Genomic DNA, 23,129 nt, shown 5'->3' on the forward strand with positions numbered 1-23,129 from the left:
CCCAGCATAGGAGCACCTCAATACATAAGGCAACTGCTAACAGCCATAAAAGAGGAAATTGACAGTAACACAATAATAGTGGGGGACTTTAACACCTCACTTACACCAATGGACAGATCATCCAAAATGAAAATAAATAAGGAAACAGAAGCTTTAAATGACACAATAGACCAGATAGATTTAATGGATATTTATAGGACATTCCATCCAAAAACAGCAGATTACACGTTCTTCTCAAGTGCGCATGGAACATTCTCCAGGATAGATCACATTTTGGGTCACAAATCAAGCCTCAGTAAATTTAAGAAAATTGAAATCATATCAAGCATCTTTTCTGACCACAATGCTATGAGATTAGAAATGAACTACAGGGAAAAAAACGTAAAAAAGACAAACACATGGAGGCTAAACAATACGTTACTAAATAACCAAGAGATCACTGAAGAAATCAAAGAGGAAATCAAAAAATACTTAGAGACAAATGACAATGAAAACACGACGACCCAAAACCTATGGGATGCAGCAAAAGCAGTTCTAAGAGGGAAGTTTATAGCTATACAAGCCTACCTAAAGAAACAAGAAAAATCTCAAGTAAACAATCTAACCTTACACCTAAAGAAACTAGAGAAAGAAGAACAAACAAAACCCAAAGTTAGCAGAAGGAAAGAAATCATAAAGATCAGAGCAGAAATAAATGAAATAGAAATAAAGAAAACAATAGCAAAGATCAATAAAACTAAAAGCTGGTTCTTTGAGAAGATAAACAAAATTGATAAGCCATTAGCCAGACTCATCAAGAAAAAGAGGGAGAGGACTCAAATCAATAAAATCAGAAATGAAAAAGAAGTTACAACAGACACTGCAGAAATACAAAGCATCCTAAGAGACTACTACAAGCAACTTTATGCCAATAAAATGGACAACCTGGAAGAAATGGACAAATTCTTAGAAAGGTATAACCTTCCAAGACTGAACCAGGAAGAAACAGAACATATGAACAGACCAATCACAAGTAATGAAATTGAAACTGTGATTAAAAATCTTCCAACAAACAAAAGTCCAGGACCAGATGGCTTCACAGGTGAATTCTAGCAAACATTTAGAGAAGAGCTAACACCTATCCTTCTTAAACTCTTCCAAAAAACTGCAGAGGAAGGAACACTCCCAAACTCATTCTATGAGGCCACCATCACCCTGATACCAAAACCAGACAAAGACACTACAAAAAAGGAAAATTACAGACCAATATCACTGATGAATATAGATGCAAAAATCCTCAACAAAATACTAGCAAACAGAATCCAACAACACTTTAAAAGGATCATACACCATGATCAAGTGGGATTTATCCCAGGGATGCAAGGATTCTTCAATATACGCAAATCAATCAATGTGATACACCATATTAACAAACTGAAGAAGAAAAACCATATGATCATCTCAATAGATGCAGAAAAAGCTTCTGACAAAATTCAACACCCATTTATGATAAAAACTCTCCAGAAAGTGGGCATAGAGGGAACCTACCTCATCATAATAAAGGCCATATATGACAAACCCACAGCAAACATCATTCTCAATGGTGAAAAACTGAAAGCATTTCCTCTAAGATCAGGAAGGAGACAAGGATGTCCATTCTCACCACTATTATTCAACATAGTTCTGGAAGTCCTAGCCATGGCAATCAGAGAAGAAAAAGAAATAAAAGGAATCCAAATTGGAAAAGAAGAAATAAAACTGTCACTGTTTGCGGATGACATGATATTATACATAGAGAATCCTAAAGATGCCACCAGAAAACTGCTAGAGCTAATTAATGAATATGGTAAAGTTGCAGGGTACAAAATTAATGCACAGAAATCTCTTGCATTACTATACACTAATGATGAAAAATCTGAAAGAGAAATTATGGAAACACTCCCATTTACCATTGCAACAAAAAGAATAAAATACCTAGGAATAAACGTACCTAAGGAGACAAAAGACCTGTATGCAGAAAACTATAAGACACTGATGAAAGAAATTAAAGATGATACCAACAGATGGAGAGATATACCATGTTCTTGGATTGGAAGAATCAACATTGTGAAAATGACTATACTACCCATAGCAATCTACAGATTCAATGCAATTCCTATCAAATTACCAATGGCATTTTTTACGGAACTAGAACAAATCATCTTAAAATTTGTATGGAGACACAAAAGACCCCGAATAGCCAAAGCAGTCTTGAGGGAAAAAAACGGAGCTGAAGGAATCAGACTCCCTGACTTCAGACTATACTACAAAGCTACAGTAATCAAGACAATATGGTACTGGCACAAAAACAGAAACATAGATCAATGGAACAAGATAGAAAGCCCAGAGATAAACCCACGCACCTATGGTCAACTAATCTATGACAAAGGAGGCAAAGATATACAATGGAGAAAAGATAGTCTCTTCAATAAGTGGTGCTGGGAAAACTGGACAGCTACAGGTAAAAGAATGAAATTAGAATACTCCCTAACACCATACACAAAAATAAACTCAAAATGGATTAGAGACCTAAATGTAAGACTGGACACTATAAAACTCTTAGAGGAAAACATAGGAAGAAGAGTCTTTGACAGCAATCACAGCAAGATCTTTTTTGATCCACTTCCTAGAGTAATGGAAATTAAAACAAAAATAAACAAATGGGACCTAATGAATCTTCAAAGCTTTTGCACAGCAAAGGAAACCATAAACAAGACGAAAAGACAACCCTCAGAATGGGAGAAAATATTTGCAAACGAATCAACGGACAAAGGATTAATCTCCAAAATATATAAACAGCTCATTCAGCTCAATATTAAAGAAACAAACAACCCAATCCAAAAATGGGCAGAAGACCTAAATAGACATTTCTCCAAAGAAGACATACAGACGGCCACGAAGCACACGAAAAGATGCTCAACATCACTAATTATTAGAGAAATGCAAATCAAAACTACAATGAGGTATCACCTCACACCAGTTAGAATGGGCATCATCAGAAAATCTACAAACAACAAATGCTGGAGAGGGTGTGGAGAAAAGGGAACCCTCTTGCACTGTTGGTGGGAATGTAAATTGATACAGTCACTATGGAGAACAATATGGAGGTTCCTTTAAAAACTAAAAATAGAATTACCATATGACCCAGCAATCCCACTACTGGGCATATACCCAGAGAAAACCGTAATTCAAAAAGACACATGCACCCGAATGTTCATTGCAGCACTATTTACAATAGCCAGGTCATGGAAGCAACCTAAATGCCCATCAACAGACGAATGGATAAAGAAGATGTGGTACATATATACAATGGAATATTACTCAGCCATAAAAAGGAACGAAATTGAGTCATTTGTTGAGACGTGGATGGATCTAGAGACTGCCATACAGAGTGAAGTAAGTCAGAAAGAGAAAAACAAATATCGTATATTAATGCATGTATGTGGAACCTAGAAAAATGGTACAGATGAGCCAGTTTGCAGGGCAGAAGTTGAGACACAGATGTAGAGAACGGACATATGGACACCAAGGGGGGAAAACTGCGGTGGGGTGGGGATAGTGGTGTGCTGAATTGGGCGATTGGGATTGACATGTATACACTGATGTGTATAAAATTGATGCCTAATAAGAACCTGCAGTATAAAAAAACAAACAAACAAAACAACTAATACTAAACTTTCATTGGGTTATTTGTATGGAAATATGTTAATATAAATGTTTCAGAAATTAAAAAAAAAAAAAAAAAAAAAAAAAAAAGCTCATATCTTGGGACTTCCCTGGTGGCGCAGTGGTTAAGAATCCACCTGCCAATGCAGGGGACACGGGTTCGATCCCTGGTCCGGGAAGATCCCAAATGCTGTGGAGCAGCCACGCCCATGCGCCACAACTACTGAGCCTGCGCTCTAGAGCCCGCGAGCCACAACTACTGAGCCTGTGTGCTACAACTATTGAAACACCTAGAGCCCGTGCTCCACAACAAGAGAAGCCACCGTAATGAGAAGTCCGTGCACCGCAATAAAGAGTAGACCCCGCTCGAGGCCACCAGAGAAAGCCCGCACGCAGCAGCGAAGACCCAACACAGCCAAAATAAATAAATAAATAAAAATAAATAGATAAAAGAATTTACCATTGGCATAGGTTAATTAACTCTTATAAGCCTCAATTCCTTCATCGGTAAAATACCACCACACCTGCGAAGGTATGAGAGTGAAATTAGACATTGTATTTTGCCCCACACTGTCAATAATGTTCATTCCTCTCCCTTTGGTAATCACACTACTGAGAAGAAAGGCAATACATGGAAGAGGTACCAACTGTCCACTATTTACAAATCAATAAGGCCTGAGAAGTACTGCAGATAAATAGTTTAGAATTTTCTTTTCCTCCAAGAATTTGGGAGTAGCAATTGCATAGGAAGACAGTTAATCTAAGCAGTATTCCTTTAATTTACAAAGTGAGTAATTTTTATATGATGAATGGTGGGGAAGAGAATATGAATGCTTCCTAAACTTCATATTCTTGTTGCTTCATCTAAAGGACCAAGGATTTTTTGACACATTGAGAAAGCACAATGTGGGCAACCCAATGCTGAGTGTCTTTTAAAAAGTTAATGAAGATATTAAATAACCTTTGTACCCAATCATGGATTCAGCAAATTCGAACAGGCTAGATTTTCAATATATTAGTTCTATTTGTATTTTTTCTATACTGGGAAATTTGAAAATATAGACAAGTTTAAGGAATAAAATAAATATAACTTCTAATGCCTCCATTGGAGAAATAACTACTACTAAAGTATTTGTACATTTCTGTGTAATCACAACCCTGAAATCTTGATTAGAGTTGTGTATAAATAAAAGGACAGAAAGATCTACTTTTCATAGACAAGAGGAAAAAAACTAAGAAATGGTATACACTAAAAATAAACTTTGCCCTAAAATTGAAATGAATAATCGATGCAAGATCATAATTAACTGTGTCGAAATCTGTTTTTTTCCATATTTTTTTTCTGATGGGCTTAGGAGCAATAGAAGTGGGCAGAAAGAAGTGGTATGTCCCTCGCCTTTATAGGTATAATTCAAGTGCAACAGTCAAGTTCTTCAGCTTATTTTTTATTGTCCCTATCAGAGACAAGGTTGGTTCTATTATGATTCTACTGGCACCATATGACAGTCCTCTCTTGTTACATTACTTATAAATTTGGGAATCATGGCTCCTTTGAGATAACCAAGATCATTACGTTAGTTCTTCCCTCCTAGTTAGAGGTCCATGTACTACATGTTTCAGTGTAGACTTTTGTTCTCTTTGACTTACTTCCTAGCAATGGCTTTACTCCCAGTTGTGCTGTTTCTGGCTGCTGTGCTGCTACCATCTTTCCCCACCGAAGCAAAGGTAAGGTTAAAGTGGAAAAATCTTTCCAGAGCTATGAAGGCAGCTCTGTGGGATGGCAAGGCACTTTGAGAGCGGAAGTAATGAGAGTGTCTAGTACATCACAGAGTACTCATTGGTAGCTCAGAGCACTTAACGCAATTATCTAGATGAAAGTTTAAGGATGAGCAGTCCAGTACAGCAGCCACCTGTCACACATGGCTATTGAAGACTTGAAATGTGGCTTTTCCAAAACAAGATGTACTGTAGGTATAAATTACACACCAGATTTCAAAGATTTAGTACAAAAAAAGAAAAATATTGCATTATTTTTATATGGAGTGTATGATGGAATGATATTTTACAAAATTAACGCATTAGGTCCTTAGGGCTGCTGTAAGAAATTAACACAAGTTTGGTGGCTTAGCCCAATAGAAATTTATTCTCTCACAGTTCTGGAGACCAGAAGTCTGAAATCAAGGTATCAGCAGGGCCATGCTCCCTCTGGAGGATCTAGGAGGGAGTCTGTTCCATGTCTCTCTCCCAGCTTCTGGTGGCTTCCACCAATCCTTGGCTTGTGGCTACATCACTGAAATCTCTGCCTCCATCTTCACATCACCTTCTCCTCTTGTGTCTCTTATAAAGACATGTGCCGTTGGATTTATTTTTCATTCAGTATCGATCCCTGTCCTTAGGAACGTACAAGTAGGCAGGAGAAATGGACACACAACGAGATCATGGAGATAAAATGTGGTCAGACCCATGTTCACAGTATTTGCAGAGCTTTGAAGGGGACTCAGTATTGGGGGAGCAGAGAATAACTTATCCCAGGGTGTCAGGGGAAGATCAACCAAGGACCCTGTCTATTCAGACTTACACTTCAAAAGCTTACTCATGCTGGGACTTCCCTCGTGGCACAGTGGTTAAGAATCCACCTGCCAATGCAGGGGACACGGGTTCAAGCCCTAGTCCGGGAAGATCCCACGTGCCGCAGAGAAACTAAGCCCGCGTGCCACAACTACTGAAGCCTGCATGCCTAGAGCCCGTGCTCGGCAACAAGAGAAGCCTCCACAATGAGAAGCCTGCACACTGCAACGAAGACCCAATACAGCCAAAAATTATAAATAAATAAATAATAAATTTATTTTAAAAAAAAATCTTACTCATCCTCATGTAACATCAGCCTTTTGTGTAAATTTAGGCTATCAAATTGCTATACCTTGTCGGAGCAATTCACACACCCTACTCCACCTCCAGGTTTAGGACCCATCCCCTCCAACACACACACACACACACACACACACACACACACACACACACAAAGATACACCAAAAATATCAGCACCTGATTTAATACCTTATCAGTTATATTTCTGTTTCTAAAAGGAACAAAGTCAGCAATAGTCCATTTACTGGATGGCTTTGCTCCCTCCAAATGGCCTTGGAGATTTTTTTAATGGGGTCTTTTGAGCGACCCTATAAAATCTACCTATAACAGGTAGAATCACCCATAGTCAACATCGTTCTCAATGGTGAAAAACTGAAACCATTTCCACTAAGATCAGGAACAAGACAGGTTGCCCTCTCTCATTACTGTTATTCAACATAGTTTTGGAAGTTTTAGCCATAGCAGTCAGAGAAGAAAAAGAAACAAAAGGAATCCAAATCGGAAAATAAGTAAAACTGTCACTGTTTGCAGATGACATGATACTATGCATAGAGAATCCTAAAGATGCTACCAGAAAACTACTAGAGCTAATCAATGAATTTGGTAAAGTAGCAGGATACAAAATTAATGCACAGAAATCTCCTGCATTCCTATACACTAATGATGAAAAATCTGAGAGAGAAATTAAGGAAACACTCCCATTTACCATTGCAACAAAAAGAATAAAATATCTAGGAATAAACCTACCTAAGGAGACAAAAGACCTGTATGGAGAAAACTGTAGGACACTGATGAAAGAAATTAGAGATGATACAAACAGATGGAGAGATATACCATGTTCTTAGATTGGAAGAATCAACATTGTGAAAATGACTATACTACACAAAGCAATCTACAGATTCAATGCAAGCCCTATCAAACTACCAATGGCATTTTTCACAGAACTAGAATAAAAATTGCACAATTTGTATGGAAACACAAAAGACCCCAAATAGCCAAAGCAATCTTGAGAAAGAAAAACAGAGCTGGAGGAATCAAGCCCCCTGACTTCAGACTATACTACAAAGCTACAGTAATCAAGACAGTATGGTACTGGCACAAAAACAGAAATATAGATCAATGGAACAGAATAGAAAGCCCAGAGATAAACCCACGCATATATGGTCACCTTATCTTTGATAAAAGAGGCAAGAATATACAATGCAGAAAAGACAGCCTCTTCAATAAGTGGTGCTGGGAAAACTGGACAGCTACATGTAAAAGAAAGAAATTAGAACACTCCCTAACACCATACACAAAAATAAACTCAAAATGGATTAAAGACCTAAGTGTAAGGCCAGGCACTATAAAACTCTTAGAGGAAAACATAGGCAGAACACTCTGTGACATAAATCACAGCAAGATCCTTTTTGACCCACCTCCTAGAGAAATGGAAATGAAAACAAAAATAAACAAATGGGACCTAATGAAACTTAAAAGCTTTTGCACAGCAAAGGAAACCATAAAAAAGACGAAAAGACAACCCTCAGAATGGGAGAAATATTTGCAAATGAAGCAACTAACAAAGGATTAGTCTCCAAAATTTACAAGAAGCTCATGCAGCTCAATATCAAAAAAACAAACAACCCAATCCAAAAATGGGCAGAAGACCTAAATAGACATTTCTCCAAAGAAGATATACAGATTGCCGACAAACACATGAAAGGATGCTCATCATCACTAATCATTAGAGAAATGCAAATCAAAACTACAATGAGGTATCACCTCACACCAGTCAGAATGGCCATCATCAAAAAATCTACAAACAATAAATGCTGGAGAGAGTGTGGAGAAAAGGGAACCCTCTTGCACTGTTGGTGGGAATGTAAATTGATAAAGCCACTATGCACTGTTGGTGGGAATGTAAATTGATACAGCCACTATGGAGTGGGAATGTAAATTGATACAGCCACTATGGAGAACAGTATGGAGGTTCCTTAAAAAACTAAAAATACAACTACCATATGACCCAGCAATCCCACTCGTGGGCATATACCCTAAGAAAACCATAATTCAAAAAGAGTCATGTACCACAATGTTCATTGCAGCTCTATTTACAATAGCCAGGACATGGAAGCAACCTAAGTGTCCATCAACAGATGAATGGATAAAGAAAATGTGGCACATATATACAATGGAATATTACTCACCCATAAAAGAAACAAAATTGAGTTATTTGTAGTGAGGTTGATGGACCTAGAGTCTGTCATACAGAGTGAAGTGAGTCAGAAAGAGAAAAACAAATACCATATGCTAACACATATATATATGGAATCTAAAAAAAAATGGTTCTGAAGAACCTAGGGGCAGGACAGGAATAAAGACACAGACATAGAGAATGGACTTGAGGACACAGGGAAAGGGAAGGGTAAGCTGGGACAAAGTGAGAGAGTGGCATGGACATATATACACTACCAAATGTAAAACAGTTAGCTAGTGAGAAGCAGCCCCATAGCACAGGGAGATCAGCTCAGTGCTTTGTGACCACCTAGAGGGGTGGGATAGGGAGGGTGGGAGGGAGATGCAAGAGGGAGGGGATATGGGGATATATGTATACATATAGCTGATTCACTTTGTTATACAGCAGCAACTAACACAACAATGTAAAGCAATTATATTCCAATAAAGATGTTAAAAAAATAAACCAGGTAGAATCATTTTACTAGAATACTGAATGCACTTCGAGTGAACCTCAACATTCCTTCTCTAAATACATTCTAAATATATTCTTTCTCTAAAAACAGACACCATGTCAGGTCAAAGTTCCCCTTAAAGTCTAGGATGAGTCTTGATGTCCACTCTTACCCCACTGCTGCAGCCTGATTGAATGTGGATGAATCTGTCTTCATGTTCTTATTGTATACCTTTGTACACAATATTATAAAATATTATAAAACATTATCACTTGTATGTCTAGAAAAATCACACTGAGGGTTCCCTTGAAACTAGAAATTGGCATTTGCGGCCTCAGAGGAGTTTTTAATTTGTCATGCCGTGAATTCCATTCCCATTCTCAAAACTTCAAACTACTTCTTCCCTATTTGTCATTGCCTTGGTTCAGTTCATTGGCAGTGCTTAACAACTCATAGTGGCTTGAACTGAGCACTTTGTAAAGTCATCTCAGAGCCCTTGAATTAACTTATTCACCCTTAAATGCAATTTTCAAAAATGTTTAAAAAATAACCCTAATTTTATTTCCCTGTAGGATCCAACCTTTACTGCTCTGTTAACCACTCAAACGCAAGTCCGAAGAGAGATTGTAAATAAACACAATGAACTACGGAAATCAGTCTCTCCACCTGCCAGCAACATGCTAAAGATGGTAAGAAGCAAGAGTATAAATAAAGTGGTGTGAACCAGCAGTGGTAAGAGCAGGCAGCTAACTGGCATCTCTTAAGACTTTTGTGGCTTACAAAGTTCTGTCTCTATTTTTCTATTTCATTTAGCTCTGTCATGGGCAGGGCAGAAATGAATTTTCCTTTATAATGGTTAAAGAACTTGTCAAGATTACAGGGCTCTTAAGTTGGGAAGGCAGAATTTGGAAGCCCAATCTTCAGACATCAAATGTGAAGGTGTTACATTTTTGGTTCACTATCTTCCCTAGTCGAAAATAAGAAATCTCCTATCCTTCAGGATCAATGCCATTTAGGGTAAATAACAGCCCATTTCCCAGGGAATAGTCCATAAAAGCTAGATATCTCCCATGTGGACACAGCGGGCTACAAATGGAATTGGCTATAAACTAGGTCAGCTTATTACTATTGAAATGTAGTCAGACTATCTCACATGTTAATTAGTATTTAGAGCAGCACCATTATTAAAAATCTTAGGTGTGGCTGCTATGCTATCATAGTCAGATAGTATTGTATTAGGTATTTCTCTCGGTAGACATACTTGTGGACTTGTCTTTGTGCGGAAACTGGCACTGGGACAGATAAAGACACACACACACACATACACACAAACAAAAAGGTACTTTCATACCAATGATAATTAGATAATACATCTACAGAAGTTTTAAAGTAATGCAAATCAGCCTACCAATTAGACTTTAAAGCATATACTTCACTGGAGTTGAATCTTTGTGTATTTTGTTTTTCTTGTGACCTTTAGGAATGGAGCAGAGAAGCAGCAGCAAATGCCCAGAAGTGGGCAAACAAGTGCACTTTAGAACACAGTAATCCAGGTGACCGGAAAACCAGTATGTAAATGAGTCAATGTTTGTTGAATAAATGAGCAAATAAAATATTAGATAAATAAAATAGGATAGACCATTCTGGGGCATTGTATTCAGAAGACTTTGTGAATAAATGTTGCTTATATGGCTGTATTTTTAAAATTAAAGTATCTGTATATAGAGAGATACGATAAGTACTATTTCAACTATAAGTTGATTATTTACATTATGCAAATTATTTCTTAAGCAGCATCTCATTTGCTCCTCTTGATCAGCTCATGGTGAACAGGTCATGCATAATCATTTTCCCGATTTTAAAGATTAAAAAATAAGGATGCGGAAGGGATGAATTATGCAAGAACACAACTGGAAGGAGTATCATATACTGGAAAGTTAACCAGGCTTCCTGATTTCTCACCCTTTGCCCTTTTTGTGATACTGTGTAGCTGTATGCTGTTTTGAAATCAGATTATTTTGCATTCACAAAATGTGTTAAAATATGTTGAACTGTTCCTGAATTTTACTCTAAAAATATTTAAGCTTTTTTTAATCAGGATGAATATTTTGGGTGTGTTGATTCATTTTTTAAAGTTTTGATAACAAATTGTCAAGTATTTTGTATAGACTGTGTGCCTATAATGCATAGAATAATATACTAGACTCAAAAAAACTTTAAGACGTATCTTACCAATGATCATAAAAGCCATGAGAGAAAAAAAACTTGTATTCACAAACCTTACATAAAATGTTTCACATTATCAAGCATGATATACACATAGGTAAGCCCAATTTAAAGGTAGTGAATAACTTACCTGTTATTTCAGTAGAATTATTCTTGTTTATATTGTTGATGCAAACATTATGATGCAATTACAACAGGAGGCGACTGTGTTCAGTAGAACATTGGAACAAATGGTCTTAAAGATCCAAGTCTACTGTTAGTTTCTTAGTTTCTGTCTTTCTCTATTAAAGGAGATATCCAAAAATATTTTATACTCTCTTTAAGCAGCACATAAACATTATATTTCAAGTCACCAAAATGTAAATATTAAGAGAGGGCTGAAAAGGGTAGAGAAAAGTTTCTGGACTGCAAGTCACTTCTTTCTTCTTTAAATTAATTTTACTGTGGTAAGAACACCTATCTTTTTTTTTTTTTTTTTTTAGTTTTTAAAAAATTTTATGCTGCTAAGAACACTTAACATGAAATCTACCCTCTCAAGAAATGTTTAAGTGTATGATACAATATTGTTGATTGTAGGTGCCATGCTGTCCATCAGATATCTAGAAATTATCTTGCTTACCAGAAAGTTTATGCCCATTGATTAGTAACTCCCCATTCCTCCTTCCCCCCAGCCCAGCAACCACCATTCCACTCTTTGATTCTATGAATCTGACTATTTGAGATACTTCATATTGATAGAATCAGGCACTAGTTTTCTTTCTGTGACTAGCTTATTTCACTTAGCAAAATATCCTCAAGGTTCATTCATGTTGCTGCATGTTGCAGAATTTCCTTCTTTTCTAAGGATGAATGATATTCCATTGTGTGTATATACCACATTTTGTTTATCCATTCATCTGCTGATGGACATTTAGGCCATTTCCACATCTTGCCTATCGTGAATAGTGCTGCAGTGAACATGAGAATGCAAATATCTCTTCAAGATCCTGATTTCAATTCTTTTGGATAAATACTCAGAAGTGGGATTGCTGGATCATTTGGTAGCTCTACTTTTAATTTTTTGAGGAACCTCCCTACTGTTGCCTACAACAGCTACACCATGTTTTATTCTCACCAACAGCATACAAGAATTCCAATTTCTCCACGTCCTCACCATCACTTGCTGTCTTTTGTTTTTTGATAACAGACATCCTGACAGGTGTAAGGTTATATCTCATTGTGGTTTTGATCTGCATTTTTCTGATGATTAGTGACATTGAGCATCTTTTCATATACCTGTTGGTCATTTGTACGTCTTTTTTGGAGAAATGCTGTTCAAGTCCATTTTGCTCAAGAAAGATTCTTAGTCATTTCCTCAGGCAGCCCCCAGAAAAGATGGATCTCTGACAGTCCATCCAATTCTTTCCCTCCCCAGGGAGAGGCTAAGAGCTGGAGTATTTTGTTTGTTCACTCTGTGCTGAACCAGGAAGGGAGGCTATGGCAACTGCCAGCCCAAGTATCTGTCTCTGTTCTCACTAGCCGCAGGCAGCGAGTTTATGCTAGGTCTTGATAGTATTCCAAAACAGGCAAGTCAGGAGCCAGTCCTTCAGGCAGCCTCTGGAAAATGTGTGGCATCAGATGACCAAACCAGCTTCTTCCCTCCCCAGGGAGAAGCAGGCAGCTGCGGTTTTTGTCGGCTTGCTCTGTGCTGAGCTGGGGAGAAGGGCTATGGCATCTACCAATCCAAACTGCCATCTCTGTTCTCCCCCAGGGAACAAGATTGTGCTCCAGGACTGGCAAGAAAGATGCCAGTTCTTTGGGTAGCCCCAGAGAAACTGGAGCACTGGACACGTTGATCAACTCTGCCTCCCAGGGAAGAAAGGAAAAAATGAAAGGATTTTTTCATTTGCTTGCTCTGTGCTGAGCCAGAGGGAGGAGTTATGGTGTCTACCAGCCCAACCACCATCTCCATTCTTAGCCGACTGTCTGACCTCCAAGACTAGCAAGACAGAAGCCAGCCTTCTGGGGCGTCCCCTTGGAAACGTTGGGTTGCTGGACACATGAGCCAACTCTTTCCCTCCCCTGGGAGAAGGTGTGAGTTAGAGGGTCTCTTCCTGATTGTATAACACTGAGGGTAGGGATTCTCGCAAGAGGGTTTTCCAATCTTCTAGAGGCTTCAGTGAGTCTGGTTTCATATCCCTCAGGGTAAGGAAGCCTTTAGTTTTGTTTTTGGATTTCTGACAAGGGCAATTTGTTCATGAATTGTTGCTGAATCAGTGTGTGTATTGGGGAAAGGAGAGTCCAGGGCTTTCTACCTCACCATTCTGCTGATGTCACCCTCTGCAAGGTCCTTCCTGCCTAACTCTCTGAGGGGAATTTGGCCTTGTGACATTATGATTCTCGGATTAAGGGAAGATCTACAAGTTTTGAACACCTTCCTGATGTCAGTTGCCTCTTGATTGGGACTCTTAAAGACTGCCCATAAACCTTTTTTTTTCAAAGTTTATGCAGATTCATAATCATAAATATTTATTCTGGGTCCTATATGTGAAAAATCTCTGCTGAGGGTGGGTAAGAGGAGAGAAAAAATAAAATTTGGTTGTTGCCTTTCATAAGCTTACAATACAAAGCTGAGAGCACACACATTATACCTGTAAAGAATTTAGCATGAAAAAGAATGCATCTTTGACAATCCAGAGGGAGAAGGATTTTGTTTGGTTTGGTTTGGTTTTCATTTTTATTGAAATATAGTTAATTTACAATGTTGTGTTAGTTTCAGGTGTACAGCAAAGTGATTCAAATATACATATATATATATTTTTTTACATTCACTTCCATTATAGGTTATTACAAGATATTGAGTATAGTTCCCTGTGCTATACAGTAGGTCCTTGTTAGAATAAAGTCTTCTCAACCTATTCAAAGTTTGCATATTGTGGCCAGCCTCAGTGGGCTAGGTAGATCTGTCTTCTATTCAGCTTTACAGTTGAAAAGGAATGGAAGCATCTTTTTCATGTATTAACAGTTAGCAAATACAGGCACTGAGTTTGAAGGGCAACATCCTTGTGTTCATATAGTTGACTCCTCTTGCCACGGCATGCTTTTTTGTCTTCTTCATGAGTGATCTGTTCACACTTAGGTACAAAATGTGGTGAGAATCTCTACATGTCAAGTAACCCTACTGCCTGGTCAGATGTAATCCAAAACTGGTTTGAAGAGCACCGCAATTTTGTCTATGGTGAAGGACCGAAGAGCCCCAGTGCAATTGTTGGACATTATACCCAGGTAACCAGAACAAATGAAAAACTTCCGCCACAAATGCTCTAACAGAGAAAGTTTCTCCTAATGATGACCAACTCCAATGTTCAATCTGGGGGAAGGGCTTGAGTATAATAGAGTCCTGGCATTTGGCTGGTATTTCATCTAGAACTGTCATTTTTTTTTCCATGGGCTGCAAAATTCTTGGCAAGGAAGTACACTCTGTACTTTTCCAACATTATTAATGGATAAAGTAGTGAATGTACATGAAATTTAATATTTTTAAAGTTTGTGACTTTGTTTCAGTAATTTAAATATTTCCATAAGGTGTACGGCTACAAACTATAAGAGTCACTTTTTTTTCAAATATTTGGCTGCGTTGGGTCTTCATTGGTGCGCGCAGGCTTTCTCTAGTTGCCGTGAGCGGGGGCTACTCTTCGTTGTGGTGCGTGGGCTTCTCATTGCAGTGGATTCTCTTGTTGTGGAGCACAGGCTCTAGGCACGCGGGCTTCAGTAGTTGTAGCATGCGGGCTCAGTAGTTGTGGCACGTGGGCTTAGTTGCCCCGAGGCATGTGGGATCTTCCCGGACCAGGGATGGAACCCATGTCCCCTGCATTGGCTGACGGATTCCTAACCACTGCACCACCAAGGAGGTCTCAAGAATCACTTTTTTGTTTTACATTTGCTATTATTTGTTTTCTCAGTATTTTCCCCTCTTCTTTAATGTACCCTCATGTATTCCCTTATGCATTTGTAGCTTGTTTGGTACTCATCTTTCCGTGTTGGATGTGGAATTGCCTACTGTCCCAATCAGAAGAGTCTAAAATACTTCTATATTTGCCAATACTGTCCTGCGTAAGTATATACTTTAAAGTCTAATGCCAATAATTCCATCAGCAATTTAATATTTTAAAATACTCTTACATTTAACCAACCAAAATAAAAAAGCATATTTTAATAAAGAGAAAGGATAAACCTTTGGAAATACTGCTTAAGGTAAGATACATTCAACTTATCAGAGAAGAGACCAAGTTCTCATTTCCAAGAGTAAAAGCTGAAACTCTCTTTCCTCAATTATGAAGTCATGTCTTTTCTCTCAATTGCCTTTCCCCAGGGCTCAAGGTTATTCTCTGGGCATGTGTAGTATGCATTTCTCTAGATTTGATGTCATCAGTTCTCACTAATTTCACACCCTAGGTGGGTGGAAGCTTGATGATTAAGCAAGAGGCAGTAGTGGAGTGAAAAATAAGGGATAGTAAATTGTGATTTCAGCCCTTTCTGCTGAAACGTTCCTATTCTTACTTATCTTGAAAACCACATATGTTATTATCATTAGAAATGATTCATTCTTCTGGGTCTCAAAGGTTTTTCAAGAGATCTTTAATATATTTCAGAGTCCAGAAAAAGGAAACATCTTAAGCTTTTGTTTCTCAGAAGGTTTCACAAAAAACTCCATAATGAACAATTCCTTACAGTCTTTATTTATAACAGGAAACATGCTCTTTCATTAAGCAAAATGTTTGAAGTTCTCCACAACAAATCCTATGGATAAACTGAAGACCTAACCTCAACATATCTGCTAGTCTTAATTTCTTTTAAAATTTGAAGTTCTTGACCACTACAGGCAGGGAGGCCCCAAACCAAGCCTCATACAGGATTTATTTGATACTATAGATGACCCAGGGGTATGGGTCTCCAGTTTGAGAAATATGACCTCCAAAGTCATTTTCCTGAAAACAGCTATTAGAGTTTAGTAGAAAGAATAGATAGGTCATTTGGGGAAGGACAACACGGGCCTAGGAAGACCCTGAGCTCACCTCCTCCCATGCACACACTGAATCTACACCTACACATATAAAGAAATTGCTCCTGAAGACCTGAAGGCTGATTTAGCAGCTTCTGTAGATAGAAGGACCACATGGAAATTAGTAGGAAAGATGGAGACACTGTATCCATGGGAACCCCACCCCCATTTCAGTGATCTGCAGTAGGAGGGATATAGCTGAGGGGCTTGAGAACAGAGTCACCTGCCCTGGGACACAGCAAAAAAAACCTCAGCAATTTAAAAAGCGCTCAGACTATACAGAAGGAAAATCCATCTACTATCCTGAGAGCTTCTTCCAAATGAACAGGGAACTGCTGGAGCCCTCTCCGGAGTCGGAGACACCAGTGAGCACCATTGTTTGGTCCCCCTGGGACTCCCCCAGTCCACACCTTCCCCAGCTGCAGCCCTAGCCATCCCACCAAGGCAGCCTTAAGCACAGTGCTCCCCAGGGACTTCCTCTAGCCTGGCCCATTCCAGTTCAAGCTGGTCTGCTAAAGCCACCAGTCACAAGCAGTCACAGGGGATGCTCTTACACAAGGCCACTCCTTCAAGACCAAGAGCAGTAGCTGTTTAGCCTAAATCATAGAAAAACACCCAAAATTTAGCAACTATACTCCAATAAAAAAATTTTTTTTAATAATAATGAAAACAAAATTCAAACAAAATGAGGAGACAGGAATATGTTCCAAATGAAAGAACAGAATATAACCCCAGGAAAAAACTCTAATGAAATGGAGATAAGTAATTTACCTGATAGGGTTCAAAGAAATGGTTATAGGATGTTCACTGAACTAGGGAGAATAATGGAAGAACACAATAAGAATTTCAGCAAAGACTTAAAAAATAAAAGAACCAATCAGAAATGAAGAATATAGGAACTGAAATAAAAAATACACTAGAGAGAATCAATAGCAGATTATATGATACAGAAGAACAGATAAGCGATCTGGAAGATAGAATAGTGAAAAATCACCCAATCAGAACAGCAAAAAGAAGAAAGGATTTTTTTTTAAATGAGGAGAGTTTAAGGTACCTCTGGGACAACAGCAAGCTACCAACATCTAGGGGTCCCAGAAAGATAAGAAAGAGAGAAAGGAACAGAAAACATTAAAAAAAAATAATGCCTGAAATCTTCCCTAACCTGAAAAAGGAAACAGACATCCAGGTACAGGAAGCTAAGAGAGTCCCAAACAAGATGAACCTAGAGTTACACCAAGACATAATTAAAATGGCAAAAGTTAAAGCGGAAATTTCTAAGGCAACAAGAGAAAAACAGCTAATCACACAAAAGAGAAACCCCATAAGACTATCAGCTGATTTCCAGGAGAAACTTTATAGGCTGGAAGGGAGTGGTAGGATATATTTAAAGTTCTGAAAAAACAAAAACAAAAAAAGCTTACAACCTAGAATATTCTGTTCAGCAAGGTTATCATTCAGAATTGAAGGATAGATAAAGAGTTTCCCAGACAAGCAAAACTGAAGAAGTTCATCATCACTAAACTGGCCTTACAAGAAATGTTATAGGGTCTTCTTTAAGCAGAAAAGAAAAGGCCACAACTAGAAACAGAAAATACATATGAAAGAAAATATCTCACTGATAAAGGCAAATATATAGTAATGGCAGTGGATTAGCCACTTAAAAAGCTAGTATGAAGTTTAAAAGACAAAAGTGCTACTATCAATTGTAACTGCAACAAGTAGCGAAGGGCTACACAAGGTAAAAAGATGTAAAATATGACACAAAAATCATAAAACAGTTGGGGGTAGTAAAAATTTAGTGCTTTTAGAAAGCCTTCGAACTTAAGTGACTATCAGCTTAAAACAGACAGCTATAGATACAGGCTGATATATATGAACCTCACGTTAAGTACAAAACAAAAACCTACAATGGAAACACAAAAAATAATGAAAAAGAAGTCCAAAGATAACACTAAAGGAATCCATCAAACCACATGGGATGTACAGATGGTAACTGGAATTACTGTGGTGATTTCATAATGTATAAAAATATCAAACCACTATGTTGTACACGTGAAACTAATAGAATATTGTGTGTCAAGTATAACTTAATAAAAAAATTGATAGATCCTTGGAGAATGCATCCAAACTCACTGCCTGGCTGTGAGAGGGGAGGCATCGGGAACCAGGCATCTGAAGTGAGAGCTGAAGTGAATAATGAGGAAAGCGGGAGTGAGAGAACCTCCAGAACACTTTTGTGTCTATGTCACAATTTTTCCAAGGGCTACCACATGGACAGCCATGTTCTGTGCAGGAAGACAGATTCAAACACATCACTTTGGGCCCTTGGCTCCCTTGACACTACTGAGATTTGCATTCCCATGTGTTTTCCGATGAATTAGATAAATTTAACAGCCAATAGGATAAACATCATCGATGAGTTACAAGTTAGTCACTGTAATTGACTACACCCAGGCTACTGGCATTTATCAAAACTTTTTAATCTAACGTTCCTTTTTCAGTAAACATAAAAATCTCTCACGCACTACCTCTGGAAACTCACAAACCTTCCCCAGCTCTCCCTGACCCACAAACACACACACCACAAACTACTTAAATAGCACAATGCCATCTCGAAATTAAAAATATATATATTGGAGGGGCTTCCCTGGTGGCGCAGTGGTTGAGAATCCGCCTGCCAATGCAGGAGACACGGGTTTGAGCCCTGGTCTGGGAAGATCCCACATGCCGCAGAGCGGCTGGGCCCGTGAGCCACAATTGCTGAGCCTGCGCGTCTGGAGCCTGTGCTCCGCAACAAGAGAGGCCGTGATAGCGAGAGGCCCGCGCACCGCGATGAAGAGTGGCCCCCCGCTTGCCACAACTGGAGAAAGCCCTCGCACAGAAACGAAGACCCAACACAGCCATAAATAAAAAAAATAAAAATAAAAAAAATATATATATATATATTGGAGCTTTACTGCCCCTAGTTCATATTAGAGGAATTAGGGTATTTATCCTTTTTCAAATATAAAATTATATTGCAATATTGAGTATTCTTTTTCATACTGCAACCTCCTGGCCCCAGGATCTTTCCCTGTCTCTCAAAGGGATATATTTATCCCTAGCTAGCTCTTTGCGGGGCACGGCCTTACCAATCTGACCAAGTCTACTGGGAGATGAAAAGTGTATTGCTGCAAAAAAGTTATCTGAATGCTTTAGACTAGTTATGCCAATGTAGCTGCCCAGCCTGAAGAATTAGAGTCAAGGAGATGGGTCGATGTGTGTGAAGTATTTTCTTAATTTGGATGTTATGTAAATTACATGTTGGGAATTGTAATTTTTCAGTTTGGTTTTGTTGGTTTTTTTTTTTTTTTTTGGCCCGGCGGTGCGGCTTGTGGGATCTTAGTTCCCCGACCGGGGTCGAACCTGGGACCACAGCAGTGAAAGTGCAGAATCCTAGCCATTGGACCGCCAGGGAATTCCCCTCAGTTTTGTCAACAGAACTAAAAACATTACTTATATACTTATATATATTTAGTGATGATGTTGCCCTTGGCAACTAAACAGTAAAGTGAAAAATATTTGACAGTGTGTATTTTACATTACAGTGGTAATATTGTGAGTAAAAAGAATACCCCTTACCAACAAGGAACACCTTGTGCCAGTTGCCCTGGTAACTGTGACAGTGGACTATGCAGTAAGTTTAAAGTGATTAACTTGCTATTATAATCAAGAATTGATGTTTAATTTTCTTTTTATGGATAAAGAAATCTCCCAAAGTAACCAATTTAAATAACATCTTTATGCCAAGACAAAAAGATTACCCAACAGAGTGTGTTTAAGTAAACATTTTACACATTTCAATAACCTACATATTCTCTGTAATGAAAAGAATACAGGCATACCTCAGAGACGTTGTTCCAGATCACTGCAAGAAAGAAAATAGGGCTATTAAGCGAGTCACACAAATTTTTTGGTTTCCCAGTGCACATAAAAGCTATGTTTACACTATACTGTAGTCTATGAAGTGTGCAATAGTATTATGTCTAAAAAAAAACCAATGTACATTAAATTAAAAATAATGCTTTTGGAAAAATTGCACCAATAGGCTTGCTGAATGCAGGGTTGCCACAAACATTCAATTGTAAAAAACACAATATCTGCAAAGTACCATAAAGTGAAATGCAATACAATGAGGTATGCCTATATTACCATATGTAAGATAATGAAACATCTAGCATCCATTTGTCTCTGTGATCTCACAGAGCTTATTAATAACTATACATTCATGCTTCTGATAAATAATTTCATCAGCGTTAGTATCATTACACCAAAGGTAGTATTTTGAAAGAATAAAAATGTATAAATCTGAGGATGTGAGACCACATTGTGTCTCAGTCTGTACAGGCAAACTGAATGTTTCTTTTGTGCAAATGAGTTCCTCATGCTGATTACTGCATTTTTTTCTATAGTATAATTGGAAGCATGGTGATTAACATAATAAATGATCACTTGCCCTATAAATTAATCATGGTTTTGTGCACATTTTTAATGACAAAATCCAACCTGTATATGATATGGGTTCATAGAATCCATAAAGATATTGTTGCAAAAGGAGGGAATAAAATAAATGTCATATGTGTCACTTCTAAAGTTGTCACGATCTGAAGTAAAAATAGCTGTTGGTTTTTAATAGTTGGGATACTTTTATTAAAATTATTATGAACAATAGAGTTGACTCATTCCCTGAGATTTTTACCTTTCAAATGCATTCACCTTTAGTCAACATTCTTTCTTACTGAATTATAGAACTATAATTCAGACTATTGATGATGTCAAAACTATAAATTAACTAAAGGAAAAAAATCAGCTAAAAAAACATGGAATATTTCTACCTCTGCTGAATGCTATATTAGCTAAGGAGCTTGGAATTTATCCTATTAGCAATAAGCACTCAATTGAAAGGTTTTCAGCAAAAGAGTGACAAGGTCAGAATCATGTTTGAGAAAGAGCTTTCTAGCAATGGTATGTAGAAACTATTGGATGGAAGTCAGCAAGAAAACTATTGAAAAACATGGGTTAAAAAGAAATTGAATGTCTTAACCTCATTACTGGGAAAATGAATGAAGAACAATGGACAGGGCTGAGAGACAAGAAGTAAAATAGCCAGTGTTTGTTACCAGTGCTGGTTGGTGCTGGTCAGAAGTAGAAAAGAAGGAGTTCAGATTGATTCAGTTCCTGGCCTGAATGACTGAGTAGTCAGGGAGCCATTCCCCTGGGATTGTGGGAGGAGAATAGTCACCTTGGATCCATTGTGGGTAGGAGGATGAGTTTAGTTTGAGATTTGTTGGGTTTGGGGTCCCTGGAGAACATCCAAAAACGAAACATTAGAAAGAAAGAAGGCATATTATCATTGTTTTACATCTCTATCTTCCCACTGGAATCACTTTCTCCTGAAAGAAAGCATTGGTGTCTGAGGCAGTGTGTCCAATAGGATGAAATGACAAGGATGTTCTCTATCAGCATGTAACTTACAAGTAGCCACTAGTCACACGTGGCCATTGAACACTGTGGCTGGTAAGATTAAGGAACTAAATTTTTAATTTCGCCTAATTTAAAATAATTTAAGTTTAAATAGCTCTATGTGTCTAGTAACTCCTTCCATATTAGATTCTGTAGGTATTTTCATTTTACTCTCTTTGCTAAGGGAGAAAAATAGGTCAATTCATTTGAGAAACATGTCACCAAGTTCAAAATAAAAAGTGATGGATTAATCAGTGAGCTCAACTAAGGCACCTCATATGTTCCTCAAGAAGTGAAAGGCCCCTTGTGGTGTAAGTGACGCTGACTTGTTTGTCCAATCTTACCCACTCATACACTTTGAATATGTGGATTGCTTTTTCGCTACTGAGAAAAATGATAATGAGGTAACATCTGTTTTTGTTACAGCCAATTCTTGAGAGTATGAAGATCTCCTTAGTAACTGTGATTCCTTGAAGAAAACAGCTGGCTGTGAACAGGAATTGCTCAAGGAAAAGTGCAAGGCTACTTGCCTATGTGAAGGCAAAATTTACTGAAATGCCCAATTTGCATTGTGCAGGACTAAGTGGAGAAAATCTGCATCATTTAATTGACACATACCAAGAGGGAAATTGTAGGCATGTTAGTTACAAATTTGATTCCAAACAGTAACGAACCTTTTTCTCCAGGATATTTACAGAGATGTCTTTCATACAACGATTTACAAAAGTAAGCTAGTTTATGACAACAACTTTGGACTGATACAAATTTGTCACCTTACATTTAATTAACTGAATCATGTTGAGAATTTTTAAAGTTGTACAACCACAGGACTTAGTCACTAGAACTTTGGATTAAAATAAAGAATTACATGTTTCCTGAAACAACATGCCAAAAAAAAAAAAAAAGACTGTAACATTGTCATTCCTACTCCAAGACTTTTTACATGTTTAAAGAATGAATTCAAGGATTGACATCTACCTTTGTCTTATGACATCCTCTTTAAATAAAAGCAAACAGCTTTTAAAATAAAGAATTTATCTAAGCAAACACATGGATGTGATTCTTGAGTCATATTTTATAATATTAATATATAACCCCAGCTAGACTAGCCCAATATATGATTAGACAGAGCAAA

The 23,129-nt window shown here is 37.8% G+C and overlaps 2 protein-coding genes across 3 annotated transcripts in view; one reads left to right on the top strand and one right to left on the bottom strand.

Annotated features, from left to right (window-relative positions):
- The window catches only part of CENPQ (centromere protein Q), a 177,161-nt gene that overhangs the window by 58,953 nt on the left and 95,079 nt on the right, over positions 1–23,129 (bottom strand). The window lies entirely within an intron of this gene.
- On the top strand, positions 5,294–23,041 carry LOC309637307 (cysteine-rich secretory protein 2-like). 2 transcript variants are annotated; one of them, XM_082411725.1, is made up of 7 exons: positions 5,294–5,409; positions 9,798–9,914; positions 10,706–10,793; positions 14,570–14,715; positions 15,446–15,543; positions 20,080–20,168; positions 22,421–23,041. In XM_082411725.1, exons 1-7 carry the CDS (start codon positions 5,296–5,298, stop codon positions 22,429–22,431), a joined length of 663 nt encoding a protein of 220 aa, XP_082267851.1. In that variant the 5' UTR covers positions 5,294–5,295; the 3' UTR covers positions 22,432–23,041. The 2 variants fall into 2 exon arrangements, with proteins under 2 accessions (XP_082267851.1, XP_082267852.1); XM_082411726.1 differs by lacking the exon at positions 20,080–20,168.

Source organism: Balaenoptera physalus (assembly GCF_965194825.1).
Source record: "Balaenoptera physalus genome assembly, chromosome: 11".
NCBI lineage: Eukaryota > Metazoa > Chordata > Mammalia > Artiodactyla > Balaenopteridae > Balaenoptera > Balaenoptera physalus.

Excerpts from the sequence above, each read along its gene's own strand:
- LOC309637307 (XM_082411725.1), top strand. The coding sequence starts at position 5,296 with ATGTTTCAGTGTAGACTTTTGTTCTCTTTGACTTACTTCCTAGCAATG. Across the intron at positions 5,410-9,797 it reads CTTTCCCCACCGAAGCAAAG|GATCCAACCTTTACTGCTCT; the intron begins GTAAGGTTAAAG and ends ATTTCCCTGTAG. Across the intron at positions 9,915-10,705 it reads CCAGCAACATGCTAAAGATG|GAATGGAGCAGAGAAGCAGC; the intron begins GTAAGAAGCAAG and ends TGTGACCTTTAG.